This window comes from Branchiostoma lanceolatum, chromosome 2, assembly GCF_035083965.1.
Source record: "Branchiostoma lanceolatum isolate klBraLanc5 chromosome 2, klBraLanc5.hap2, whole genome shotgun sequence".
NCBI classification, from domain to species: domain Eukaryota; kingdom Metazoa; phylum Chordata; class Leptocardii; order Amphioxiformes; family Branchiostomatidae; genus Branchiostoma; species Branchiostoma lanceolatum.
Window position 1 is genome coordinate 4,559,752 of NC_089723.1, and position 13,291 is coordinate 4,573,042.

At 41.0% G+C, this 13,291-nt stretch overlaps 2 protein-coding genes and 1 long non-coding RNA gene across 3 annotated transcripts; all 3 read left to right on the forward strand.

Annotated features, from left to right (window-relative positions):
* The first annotated feature begins 255 nt into the window (after window positions 1–255).
* On the forward strand, window positions 256–4,201 carry LOC136426532 (sodium-dependent lysophosphatidylcholine symporter 1-B-like). Its single transcript, XM_066415197.1, has 6 exons — window positions 256–412; window positions 1,225–1,346; window positions 2,140–2,266; window positions 2,742–2,820; window positions 3,510–3,649; window positions 4,070–4,201. Exons 1-6 carry the CDS (start codon window positions 275–277, stop codon window positions 4,199–4,201), a joined length of 738 nt encoding a protein of 245 aa, XP_066271294.1. The 5' UTR covers window positions 256–274.
* Window positions 4,202–4,223: 22 nt separating this feature from the next.
* On the forward strand, window positions 4,224–6,180 carry LOC136426688 (uncharacterized). Its single transcript, XR_010754321.1, has 4 exons — window positions 4,224–4,253; window positions 4,883–5,004; window positions 5,562–5,645; window positions 6,093–6,180. It is a non-coding gene; the product is annotated as an uncharacterized lncRNA (long non-coding RNA).
* A 2,009-nt stretch (window positions 6,181–8,189) lies between these two features.
* On the forward strand, window positions 8,190–10,189 carry LOC136426689 (sodium-dependent lysophosphatidylcholine symporter 1-like). Its single transcript, XM_066415445.1, has 4 exons — window positions 8,190–8,337; window positions 8,814–8,990; window positions 9,609–9,695; window positions 10,038–10,189. Exons 1-4 carry the CDS (start codon window positions 8,204–8,206, stop codon window positions 10,039–10,041), a joined length of 402 nt encoding a protein of 133 aa, XP_066271542.1. The 5' UTR covers window positions 8,190–8,203; the 3' UTR covers window positions 10,042–10,189.
* The last annotated feature ends 3,102 nt before the right edge of the window (window positions 10,190–13,291 follow it).

A 13,291-nucleotide genomic window follows, 5' to 3' on the forward strand; every position in this document is an offset into this window, starting at 1 on the left:
CTATTCCACGGTATACACGAATGTCTTAAGGCACATGCTTATTTCCACTCATCTAACACCAGTGTTCAGTCTGTGCTTCAGTCGGATTCATTCTATCGCAACACATACTTCACAAACCTTTGGGAACGTCTGCATATATAGGATTTGGTTTTTTGTTTGTTTTGTATGTATGTATTTAACGTTAGGTTATGTTGCTGTGTATATGTTGCTTAACTATGGGCCAGTGAGTGCCTGAAACAAATAAATGATAATTTAGGTACGTTTGATTACAGAAATGACGGCAAAAGAGACGTCGTCGGAGACAGTGTCCTTGTGTGAGAAGATCATGTACGCTTCCGCCACGTTTTCTACCGACGCTGTGACGTCCATCACGGCCATGTACGGGAACATCTTCCTACTAGAAGTAGCTCAGGTCAGCTGGTCTCCGATTTTACTCCCCCCCCCCCCCTCTCACTGGACCCGCGGCACGCTGGCGGTGTCGCTGCGTCCTGGATTGAATTTGAGATAGCCTTGACTTAACAATGGGAATACCATGCAAAACATACAAGTATGACTAACAAGACAGAAAAATCACACAAAGCGTAAAAAGATTCGTTTTTTATCGACGAAATTCGTTTAGCGCGGTGTCAAATCGCTCGGTCGCAGCGAGGTCGCCAACGTGTCGCGGGTCCAGTGAGAGGGGTATAGTGTGTTTGAAGTCTGTTTGTGACAATGTCTTGTGCAGGCGGAGTTGATCATCTTTTTTAAGATCCTTGAATATTTTTGATTGCTAATTAATAAGGACGAAAATGAGTCCTCGATTGTTAGAGATGACATCACAGACCGGCACGTGACCTTTCTTTCTTTTTGCTTTTCTTTCTTTCTTCCTTCCTTTCTTTCTTCCTTCCTTTCTTTCTTCCTTTCTTTCTTTCTGCCTTTCTTTCTTCCTTTCTTTTTCCTTTATTTCTTCCTTTCTTTCTTTCTTTGCCCTCCTATCTCTTTTTACACACACACACACACATACACACACACACACAAGCTTTCACTCACACGTGCACAAACACATGCGAGCACACACACATACACACACTGGACAAGCAAACAGACGAGAACACATGCACGCATGCACACACGCACACACGAACAAGCACAACTACTCATACATACAGACATATACAGACACATAAACATACATTCTTTAACAAAGACTTTTTGATAAATGTTTCCAATGTCTACTTTCCTCAGCTGCCGCCTCTGCAGACGTCAGGAATCATCTTCTCCAGTCTGGTGTGCATGATCATGACGTCACCATTTGCTGGGTACCTGATCGATAGAACGGACACAAGATGGGGGAAGGTCAAACCATGGTAGGGAAGCGGATTTCTACGTACCATCCACAGCTGTCATTATTTCTCATTGACAAATATATCAAATAAATCAACTGATGTCATACCTGGGCCGCGGAAACCTTTGATACGGGCGTTCCGCATCTTGTGATAATTTATCGTATTACCACTGAAAAAGGTAATGCTATATACGCGGCGCCACCACACCAGCTTCCGCATTGACTGAAAACATTAAGCTCGCACTGCAGCTACATCCGCCGCCGCCTCAAACGACACTACTCGGCGAATACAGCCTTCAACAAAGAAGGCATAGCATTTTTCTTTGGTCAAAAAAAGCTTAACCGAAGTCAGTCCCCATTATTGTCAGCCAAGCGGCAGTGGCCACTTTTGTCCGTCAAAAGCCGTTTTGACAGAGGTGTTCGAAATAGAACATGCAGAGGGAGGGGCTGGAACGGTCCATTGGCGTCTATCTCTTTGAGTGACTCGTTCTAACTGTTTCCCTAGCGGGTTTCTTGTCCAGCAAAGAAAGTTTGTCTTTATTGCTGAACAGCTTTATCGTTAGTTGAATTTTTTTTCCAAACAATGCAGACTCGTCGTATTCTGGGACATATTCGAAATAGTAGAGTTGTGTTGTGTTGTGTTGTGTTGTGTTGTGTTGTGTTGTGTTGTGTTGTGTTGGAAATGGAAACATTATACTTCAAGGTGATGACAAAATCTAGTGTGTATGTTTGTCTTGGATTATCCTGCATGGCATGGCATGTTTGGTACATTCGGAGTCGTAAGCTATAATTTTTCTCTACATTTATGTTTCTAGGCTCTGGTGTACCTTACCAACGCAAATCGTTCTCTACTTCATGGCTTGGTACGTCCCAAACGTTTCCAGTGAGTGGCGGTTCGTCTATTACTTCGTGGTCTGGTCAAGTGCCGAGGTTGTGCAGTGTGTGAGTACAAACTTTCGACTTACTAGACTCCTCTGTAGGCCTACTAGGAATGTTTATTTTTGGGTTAGTTAGTGCTGATTGAATAGATAGTTAAATAAATGAATTAATATATAAGCTAGAAAAAATGAGAAAAAAATCATATTGTTTTATTATTCTGTACATATGTTATAATCTATATGCCTACGTTTGAACTGTAAATAGTACTATTGATTTGCATATTTTTTATCTACTGTATGTTGTATCTTGTTTGTTACGGGAGAGTATCACCTGTTTGTCTTCCCCTCCATTTTTGTAAAGGGAGGAGGTAAATAAGTAAAAAGATAGATAGATAGATAGATAGATAGATAGATAGATAGATAGATAGATAGATAGATAGATAGATAGATAGATAGATAGATAGATAGATAGATAGATAGATAGATAGACGTCGGCGTTGATAACGACGATGATCAAATGTTCTGTCCCTTCCTTACAGTGTTATGCCGTGGCCAACAAGTGCAAAGTCATGTACATGACTACCGACACCAAGGAGAGGGACTCGATAACAGCCTTCAGTAAGTCTGCACCATCAACCTTCATATTGGAACTAACTTTGGGAAGAAAAGAAGTTACGAATGTCTGCATCTTCATAAATAGAGGAATAAAAGCATTGAAATACAATAAATGATGGATGGATGGATGGATGGATGGATGGATGGATGGATGGATGGACGGACGGACAGAACGGACGGACGGACGGACGGACGGACGGACGGATGGTGGATGGATGGATGGATGGATGGATGGACGGACGTACGGATGGATGGATGGATGGATCGAAGGATGGATGGATGGATGGATGGATGGATGGACGGACGGACAGAACGGACGGACGGACGGATGGTGGATGGATGGATGGATGGACGGACGTACGGATGGATGGATGGATCGAAGGATGGATGGATGGATGGATGGATGGATGGATGGATGGATGGAAGGAAGGATGAACGAATGAATTCTCCCAATACCTACCCACATACCAAATATCTTTACAATCCATCCAAACGTTCTTGAGTTATGCTGACTACAAGCATCCAGACACACACACACAAACACGCACGCGATCGCGAACACACACGCAAACACGCTCAAAACTATATCTCCATTCAAAAATGTCAATTTTTCATGGAGATAATGGAAGAATGAACGAACGAATGAATTAATGTATGAAGAATTGATTGAAAGAATCACCTCTATCCTCCAGGATCCGCTGCGCAGTTGTTCGGGCTGGTTGTCGGGGTGGGGTACCACGGACAGATCGTCGCGGCGTACGGACAGGAACTTCACAGCGATTGCAGCGCCTCGTCCAACTCTACAGTAACCCCAGCCCATCTCCAAAAGCAGGTAAAACTAACTGAAATTCGTGGCATCATTCGTGTTATGATGCCATATCATTGTCACCATGACAATGCTGGTATAATGTCACTGTAAAGTTTGATATCTGATTCTTATACATTAACTATGGGGATATTAGGGCATTCCTACACTGCCTGGAATACTTGCACTATATTCCCGGCCCCTTTTCCACTGAGATGAATTTCATCGGTAATGACGCAATTTGGTAAGGTTGTGTGTTTTACTGTCTTTCGAAACACTTTACATCATGGATCATATTCAATTCACAAATACATAGGTCATACAAATTTAATTTTGATTTCCATCCAATGGAAAGGGGGCCTCATCCCCTGATTATGAATGACTGACATGAGATTTTATTGCATTTTATTTTTTATGATAAATCAAACCATATTTGTCATCTTTCAGCGCGAGGGTTATATGATCTCTGCGGGGGTGACCGGCTGTCTGCTTCTAGTCACCACACTCGCCAGTCTACTGGGAACTACCGAACGCTCCAGTAAGTGTTGTACTTACTTGTACTTACTTACTTTTACTTGATTATGCCTGGTCACCACTCTTGCCAATATACTGGGAACTACTGAACGCTTCAGTAAGTGTTGCAGCCGGCATAAATTGTCTTGCTGAGTGACGCAATGTGTTCGTAAAGTCACGTGATTGGCCATTCACATCTGATGAAGGCTCAGTATAAACAGCCGAATATTCGTAAAAACTTCTTTGTTGTAACTAAGCTAACCACCAAAACAAATTAGCTTTTATCGCAGTTAATGTTGTCTTAAAGATAGCAACTTCAAATTAAATTTTCACAAACGATTGGTGCACAGAACGTTGAAATCCATAGGCTGACAAATTAGTAGATAGAGTGTATATATATCGAGAAGTAGTTGAGGTCCATAAAAGCAATGCCACACAAACACCTATTTGTTTATTTGTTTACTTGAATTCTTCACAACGTGAAAGGGAGGGGAAACAGGTACATGTGCACCTTCGCAAGTTACCCACCTAAACACTGAAAAATCAATATTACATTTATTAGGAATGAAAGAAGTCGTTACGTATACGCTGGGTCAGCCAATGCAGCTCTTGCTGGTAACGGCTGCCCAACAAGAATTTTACAGACGAACGCACAAATTACACAAATCCTACAATAAATTCAATACAGTAGTCATTACAATATACATAATACATGTATTACACACTATTAACTCAAAATCCTTCTAGGAAGCTCAGCGGAGGAGACGACAGAAAAAGAGCCTATCTTCCAAAGCGTGAAAGAGATCCTGAGTCATCGCCCGTTCCGATATCTACAGTGTATAGATCTATTCTTTTGGATGGCTGTTTTCGTGAGTATTATTACATTGATCGTCCGTTTGTTAACAGGCAGAGAAACACCGCGTTTGCCTTTTTAATTTTTATGAGGACTGGTCTTCGTTGTAAAAATATTTACAAAACAAACGTAGTAAGTGCCTCTGTGCTTGCCACAAAATAAAAAAAAAGCACAACATTTCTCGTCAGTTTCCTGTGACTTCGCCATATCCCCCGTGAATAGTTTCATCAGGATGGTAAGTAACTGAATAAAAAGACTCTTTTTTACACAACCAAGTGATTTACACAACCAAGTGACCATCTGTCACCTTCCTTAAGGCAATTCTGACTGGTTCACATTGCGCTGCAGCACAGGTGTCGCTACTTATAGATGCGTTCCCAAACGCAAAGTATTTACCTAGTATATACAGTCACATGGAACGGCATCACAAACTATTGAGCAAAAAACAATGCAACAGAAACGAAACGTCGCTTGAACAAATCACTTTGTTGTGTAAATGAGTCTTTTTATTGGCCATATACGTGAACTTCGTTACATATGAAGTTTACAGTATTTCTATGATATCTCTTACAGGGCATAGAAGCAAACATAGCCTTGTTCGTACAGTACTCACTGGGACTGGGGGACCAGGTTCAAAACGTCCTGCTCATATTTTTGGTGAGACTTTTACTTTTCCTGCAACTAACTTAAAGGTTTAAACAGAAAATCCTATGTACTTAACGAATATTACAACCATTGTTTCCATATCTTTTCCAGTGGCTTCCAATGGTGATTATTGTTTTTTATTGAAACATTCAAACATTGCAGTATTGCAGCAAACTAGATACATAGCTTTGCTGTGTTATACAATTGCCGTGTGAGAATGCAATACAATAACATTTGAACGATAACAAATACATTAATTCTATAAAAATCAAGACCATACACGTTCTGGTCAAAAAATACAAACGGACGTTCTGCTGCAGTACCAAGGCAACATTCCAGCGGACTCAGAATCGACCTTGACCTTGGTCTCTTCGACGCCTACTCACATACCAAATTTCATTGTAATCCATTCTGAGGTTCTTGATTTGTTTTTCCGTCCTTTTCCTCATCATTTGCCAGGTGTTTTCTTGTGCCGGCGTTCCTTTGTGGCACTTACTGATGACTCACTGGGGGAAGAAATCCACACTGGCGCTGGCAGCAACGGTAGGACATGATGTTTAATACATTTTTCAGACAATATTTTCATCTCTCTTAAGCTCCCAGTTCTTTTATAAACGGCTGTTCCCCATGGAAACGTGTGTACATTTTACCTTTCTACCTGGTCTCAATCTATTTATGATGAACTGAATCCCCGTCAAAATATATGGCATATGTCCTTGTTACTTTGTTTTGTTGCGACCTGTACTTAGTCAAGTGTGGCAGAAATGTGCAATAAAGGTCTTCATTCATTCATTATAAAAGACACTTTCGGTTTTCACTTCACGAAAGGCAAACTCTTGTGTTTTTTCTCATATTTCTAGCTGTTTCTGGGGTTCGCTCTAAGCCTGTTTTTTGTACCGGGTCTCCTGTACGCTGCCCTGCCGCTCGCTGCGTTCGGAGGATCACTCTTCGCACCCTTCGTACTTATCCCCTGGTATGTACACCCAAACACACATAATTAGCGAATAGCAAGGTTCTTTTATTCACAATCAAGTATTTTACAAGAGCCGACGTTTCGATGACTGTCATCTTCATCCGGGTAATACTGACTGGTTCACAGTGCACTGAAGCTAGGAGTTACTGCTAACAATGCAGTCCCAAACGTAAAAACGGCTCTTGTAAAATACTTGGTTGTGAATAAGAGAACCTTGCTATTCAGTCATTCACCAACCTGATGAAATTATTCACGGGCACATAACTAGTATCTATATGAACAGGTGGTCGGGACAAATCTAGCTCTTAACCTCTCCATGTTGTTGGCCAATTAGGGTAGATCACAAAAGAGGTTGACAGTTACAGTTACGGTAAATTTGAATCTTGTACATCTACACCCCAACACGTACAGCGTGTTATTCACCAGGGGGAAGAATTAAGGTATCTATATGAACAGGTGGCCAGGACAAAGCAATATTAGGGACCACTGAAAAATGGAAATGGTAAAAATGCTCAAATCTTTATTGTAGTGACATTTCCTAACACTGTTTAGCACATTTGTGTAACAACTTCATACTTTGAGCATTTTGAAACTGTGTACGAACGTGCCATACGATGATCCCCGTAGTTTCGCGAGCTTACAAAAACTCCGGCCACGATTTTCAGTGCAGTTCTCACATTACAACGAAGTCATAGTTTTGCATCATGAACTTCGCTATGTATTGTGATAGTGTTGTTTGAACAAATCAAGTAGAGAAATAACTAGATAAATTGACTTTCAAAATTCGATTTTCGGGCCCTAATATTGCCAAGGGTGGATCATGTGCTCATCGGAAATGAGGTATACAGTTTAAAGTTGAATCTTGTTGCATGGTGGTAGTTTTTGTCCTTCAACCGACTTGCTAACGACCAGAATCAGCTGCAAGCAGTCCTTAGAACAAAATGTCAAACTGTTGTCCATTGTATATCGGAAATAAAGCAGAGGGAATAGTACAGATACATTGTAGCTGTATGTGCTAAAAGATAGCGTCCTTCCGATTTTTCATCACCGATTTCAGCCAAACCTGTAAAAGTGACCACCTCTACATAAGAGGACCATCTGACCAATGTGACCACTAGTTGATGGCTCCTTAGATAATTTTCCCATTGACACAAGCATTAATGCGAATCCTGTCTATAACGACCACCTGCCCTCATTGACCAGCTTTTATCGGTCCCCTGGGTGGTCTTCTTGGGCAGTGTTGATTGCATAACTTTTCGGTAAGCTAAGAAAATGCCATACCGGGCCCTGAATCACGACTTTTTTTCTCTTTATTGGTTTATTCAAAAGGAAATAACAGATTCAACTAAATATACGGAAGATGGCACAACAAAACCAAGCAAAACCAGGACAACTTGTACAGGAGTTGTACACAGTCACAGATACTCACAAAAACATAACCTCCCTTAAAACAATCAACTGTCCTTTGCCACCTATAAAAATTTTAAGTATCAGATCATATCATGTCATAATCGTTAAGTATCAGTTTATATCATATTGTATTTCCATACCTCTATATCATTATACCATATAACTGACTTGACTGACTTTCAGGAGTATGCTGCCTGACGTCATAGATGACTACACGTTGGAGCGAGGCAACAGCATGGAGTCTCTGTTCTTCGGCGTCTTCGCGTTTTTCAGTAACATGGGAAAAGCCATTTCCCAGGGACTGACGGCGTTTGCACTAAAGTAAATACAAATTCCTTTAAAATCTATTTTTAGTAGGGTTGTATGGCGTAACGGCAAGGTTTTCGGCTCAGAACCCAGCGGTCCCGGGTTCGAATCTCCTGACGCCACCGATGTTGTGCCCTTGGGAAAAGCCACTTTACACGACTGTCCTCACTCCACTCAAGTGTAAAAATGGTTATATTATGTGTGGGACACCAGGAATAGCTACCTATGTCCCACGCGTATTGCACGGTTGCAATTCTAATGAAAAAAAATCTATTTCCCACCTTTGAACCTGTCACACTTATATACATAGATGAAGTCCGTATCAATTTTGAATTACAGATTGAAGTTCTTAAGAGCGTTAAACTTTGTAATTAATATGTTTTGCTGACATTCAACTTTATTCTATGTGGTGCACCCAAAATTCTGTTGGGTTGGGCGAATGAATTTCGAGCCCTGCTTGTAGTGATGTTTAAACGTTTATGTCTGCTTAGATTGTCCGACTACAAGACGGGACGATGCAGCCAGCCCACCTCAGTTAGCCTGACACTGAGGGTGCTGATCTCTATCTGTCCGGCCGTGTACTCGGCGTTCGGGCTGCTGTTCCTGTCGCTGTACCCCATCACCGAGCACGGCAGGCTCTCCACCAACAAGTTCTTGGAGAGGATGCGGTAAGAGACGATGGACATTGGTTGGTTGGTTGATTGATTGGCTGGTTTGTTGATTGATTGATTGATTTATTGATTTATTGATTTATTGTTTGATCGGTTAGTTGGTAGGTTGGATGATTGATTGGTTGGTTGTTTGGCTGAATGGTTGGTTGGTTGGTTAGATGGTTGATTGATTGATTGATTGATTGATTGATTGATTGATTGATTGATTGATTGATTGATTGATTGATTGATTGATTGATTGATTGATTGATTGGATGGTTGGTTGGTTAATTGGTTGGCTGGCTGGTTGGTTGGTTGGTTAGCTGGCTGGCCGGCAGATTGGTTGGTTGGTTGGTTGGTGGCTTGGTTGGTTGTTTGCTTGTTTATTTATTTATTTTCTTGCTTGGTTATTTATTTTTTGTTTGGTTATTTGGTTGTTTGTTTGTTTAGTTGGTTGATCCTAATGATTTTTATATCTACCGGCAACGTTTGAACCTTAACAAAGCATTAAAGTTCATTATTAGATCCGCATGTTTCTTTACTATTTGCTATTTGGTGTACAACTGTATAGTTTCATACTTCTAAAGATATCTGTTGAACGGATGTTAAATGACCGCAACGTTTCGTTTCTACCAGGTTATTCCGAAGAGATAAAGAAGAGGTGCCAACAAAAGGTTCCTCGTCAAAAATGAAAACGGATCCGGGAACACCTTTACTCGACAGGTAGGTCTTTTTTTAGATATCTCGACAAACTTGTATTCCTGAATGTGTGTGTGTGTGTGTGTGTGTGTGTGTGTGTGTGTGTGTGTGTGTGTATGTGTGTGTGTGTGTGTGTGTGTGTGTGTGTGTGTGTATGCGTATGTGTGTGTGTGTGTGTGTGTGTGTGTGTGTGTGTGTGCGTGCGTGTGTGTGCGTGTGTGTGTGTGTGTCTGTGTCTGTGAGTGTATGAGCGTGTGCAGCTTCATTTCATTTCCTTTTGGGTTTTATAACTACCATCAAATGATGGCGTTTACAGTCGGTTATCATACTTTATCTAATCACCCTGCATCTGCATTTCCTTTACAGATGAAGAACTGCACCGACATCGATGATCTCCCTTGGAAGACATGTAGCGCTATGATTACCGCTATAAATACTTAATTTCAAAATAACATGGCTGTTCTTGATTACATTGTAAATTTGGGTGTCCTTTACTGACTAATAAAAGTATTATCGTACATTATCGTCACTTGTGTTCAATATGCTATTCTAATGGGGAAAGGCTGGAAGAAAGACGTGCTGACTTTCCTCGTCACATTTGTTTGGAAATGAGAGACCGTTTGATTTATACATTAAATAATCTTTAATGACAATTGTATTCATTCTTGTATCTAAAATGATTGCATTTCTTAATTCTATATCCAAATACGCTTAGTATTTGTAACTGGAATAAGTTCAAGGTCTAGATAGACTGCTGAATTCTAAGACAGAAATGCCAAACATGTAACATTTGTAACTTAGAAATGGAGAACTAGCCTTTTATGCTAAGATAAGACTTTAATACTTTCAACAATAACACTTTCAATATTCGCTGTTATTTTGGTAGACGATCAACTGATATAATTCATGCAAATGAGGACCTTTTTGCGCAATCAATTGGAAACGTTTATAATACGTCACTGGAACTGGAACAGGGGTCGTGTGGCGTAACGGCAGGGTTTTCGGCCCAGAACCCAAGGGTGCCGGGTTCGAATCCCGTTAACACGACTTTCCCCACTCCAGCCAAGTGTAAAGAACGGCTACATTATGTGTGGGGGTCACGACATCAGCAATAGCTGCCTGTGTCCCACGTGTATTGCACTGTTGCAATCCCAATAAAATAAAATAAAAATCCAGGTTAACATCATTTGAAGGAGGTATGACATCAAACTGTAGTTAACTAAGCAAAAATGTGTATCATCATTGTCCTATACTGGCGAAGCAAAAACTAAATCATAACATCTGGCAGCCACAAATCATAGTCTTGTTAATGTGGCAATTTTTTCAAACCATTAAAATCGTTCCATTCATTTCATTCGTTATAATACCACCTCACCTTATCTCTTGACCAGTTTGTGGGTCGTTGGGGCATAACAACATCTCAACACCCCCAATCTTATGTTCAATGCAAGATTTCCCACCATGATTCACAAGTCAAAATGGCGGCGTCCGCGGATGGGAGCAAAATCAATACAGGTTTTTACTATCGCAAAATCTTTAAAAAATTTGGTCTACCAAAGGTCTGTTTTCCTCAGACGAAGATATTCAGGTCATTTCAACACTGAGTCACTCATTTACAACGACTGATATGGGTGTTATTCACAAGGCACATACTGTCCACTGGCGAGTACAGCATACTATCGAACAATACACCTTTCTCACGCGCGGGACATGATAGAATGAAGACGAGGCCAATGTAGGAAATCTTTAATTTTCCTCCCAAATCACACTAAGTTCTAAAATATGATATCCAATTATCAATATCATAACTAGTGCAATGCACAAAAAGATGCAGCAATTTAGAGCCACGTTGACCGATCCCATAGTCCATGTCTTCTTCCGTCAAAACGTGGAAATGCTAAATAAAAACATAGAAATGCAGGTATTTGACGCACATGCAGCCACTTCCTAATTGGTCGATTCTCTAATTCCTATGTAATCATTTGTTGAACTGTTAATTGTGATGGGCAGTTAGGATCGGTCTGATGTTTGCCACAATGGCCCCGTCTTCATTCTATCATGTCCGCCGCGTGAGAAAGATGTATGTTAGACTTTGCCCCTTTTGCGACTAAAGTGGATAAGACGGCAGTTTGTTTAGATCTGGCCATTAAGATCACCACACGGGGGGTTGCAGCTATTGAATAAACAAAATTAATACCTGGTGCAATGGGTCTTTTTTTTTAAATTCCAATAGATTTGTTATATGGAAACCTTATTAGATTTTGTGGTAAGTGGAAAGTAAAGAAAAAGCAAGGTGTTATAAAAAAAACTCTCCCTGTCCACGTAAACAGTAACTTCCAGCCTATAGCTCACTGCCCTCAAAGTGTAATTAGCGTGTAGGATCTGTTTACGTAACTATGCCACTGGTCCTACCTACCGTTGGGTATCAAAATTGGTCATTTGCATAGGTTCTAGATGTGGTAAGGAAGCGCCGTTCTCCCGTACTCTGCTTATACATGTACGAACGGGAACATGAGGCTGCCGCTGTACATTTTTCTTTGTTTGGCTGTAGTTGTCTTCGCTAGGTCGCAGGCAGTATGGAACCAAGGTGTTTGTGAGGCTCCAGCCCAGCTAAACGTGTTGGCCTCCTTATTCAAGTCACAGAGGCTTCTTCAGCAGAAACTTGCTGACACCATCCTCGATTTTAGCACAGTGAACTGGACAAACATCTCCATCCCCGCCCAACCTACCGGAAACATCAGCCAGCAGTGTCAGAAGGATGTTGCACAGTACGAAACAGATCTGTCCCAAGGAAAGATCTACGCCCTGCAAAGTAAGTGTACTTCTATCGACTACTTCTGACTCAAGATATTAATATTTGCTCCTCTGAAGCCCCCCTCTCACTGGACCTCTTAAAGTAAACGGAACGAATGCAAAAAAAACAGGCTGTTTGATCTTTGCCCCGTCGGCTTTATATAAGACAGAAGATAGGGGTCACAAAAATGTCACCATCCTCTTTAAAAGTTATTGACTAACATACATTAATTTGCACAGTGCCGAGATGACAGCATCTCCCATTTGCATTGCGGCGTAGCTCGCCAAAATGCACTCAGACGGGTTTACATTTGATATACAGTTACATGCAAAATTATTCACCACCCTTGACATTTTCGAAATTTGGGCAAAATGAGGAACAATACAACTGCAAAATATTACTAAATCATACAAGTGGTAAACAGATAGTCTATTGCAATATAGCACCAGGGTATACGTCAATATTTAATTCATATTTCATTCAAAGTTGCAACTTCCACACAAAAAGCAGGTTGCAAAATTATTCACCCCCCAAGAGTGTTTGTCGTTAGTATTTGGGTCTAATGACCTGGTGAAAACGGGAACGATAGCCTGTCACAAGCTTCTGGCAGCTCTCTTAAAGAACTCTGGCCCATTTCTCACCGGCAATGGTCTCCAGCTCAGCATTGTTCTAAGGTCTACGAGCCACAACAGCTTTCTTCAAATCCCACCAGAAATTCTTCATTGGGTTTACGTCTGGAGGTTGGGATGGCCACTCAAGAACCTTCCAGCCTTTTTCTCTAACCTGTCTTGAAGCCTTTGTGGTTTTGGATGTGTGTTTGGGGTCG

Excerpts from the sequence above, each read along its gene's own strand:
- LOC136426689 (XM_066415445.1), top strand. The coding sequence starts at position 8,204 with ATGCTGCCTGACGTCATAGATGACTACACGTTGGAGCGAGGCAACAGC. Across the intron at positions 8,338-8,813 it reads CTGACGGCGTTTGCACTAAA|ATTGTCCGACTACAAGACGG; the intron begins GTAAATACAAAT and ends ATGTCTGCTTAG. Across the intron at positions 8,991-9,608 it reads AAGTTCTTGGAGAGGATGCG|GTTATTCCGAAGAGATAAAG; the intron begins GTAAGAGACGAT and ends CGTTTCTACCAG.
- LOC136426532 (XM_066415197.1), top strand. The coding sequence starts at position 275 with ATGACGGCAAAAGAGACGTCGTCGGAGACAGTGTCCTTGTGTGAGAAG. Across the intron at positions 2,267-2,741 it reads GTGCCGAGGTTGTGCAGTGT|TGTTATGCCGTGGCCAACAA; the intron begins GTGAGTACAAAC and ends CCTTCCTTACAG. Across the intron at positions 2,821-3,509 it reads GGACTCGATAACAGCCTTCA|GATCCGCTGCGCAGTTGTTC; the intron begins GTAAGTCTGCAC and ends TCTATCCTCCAG.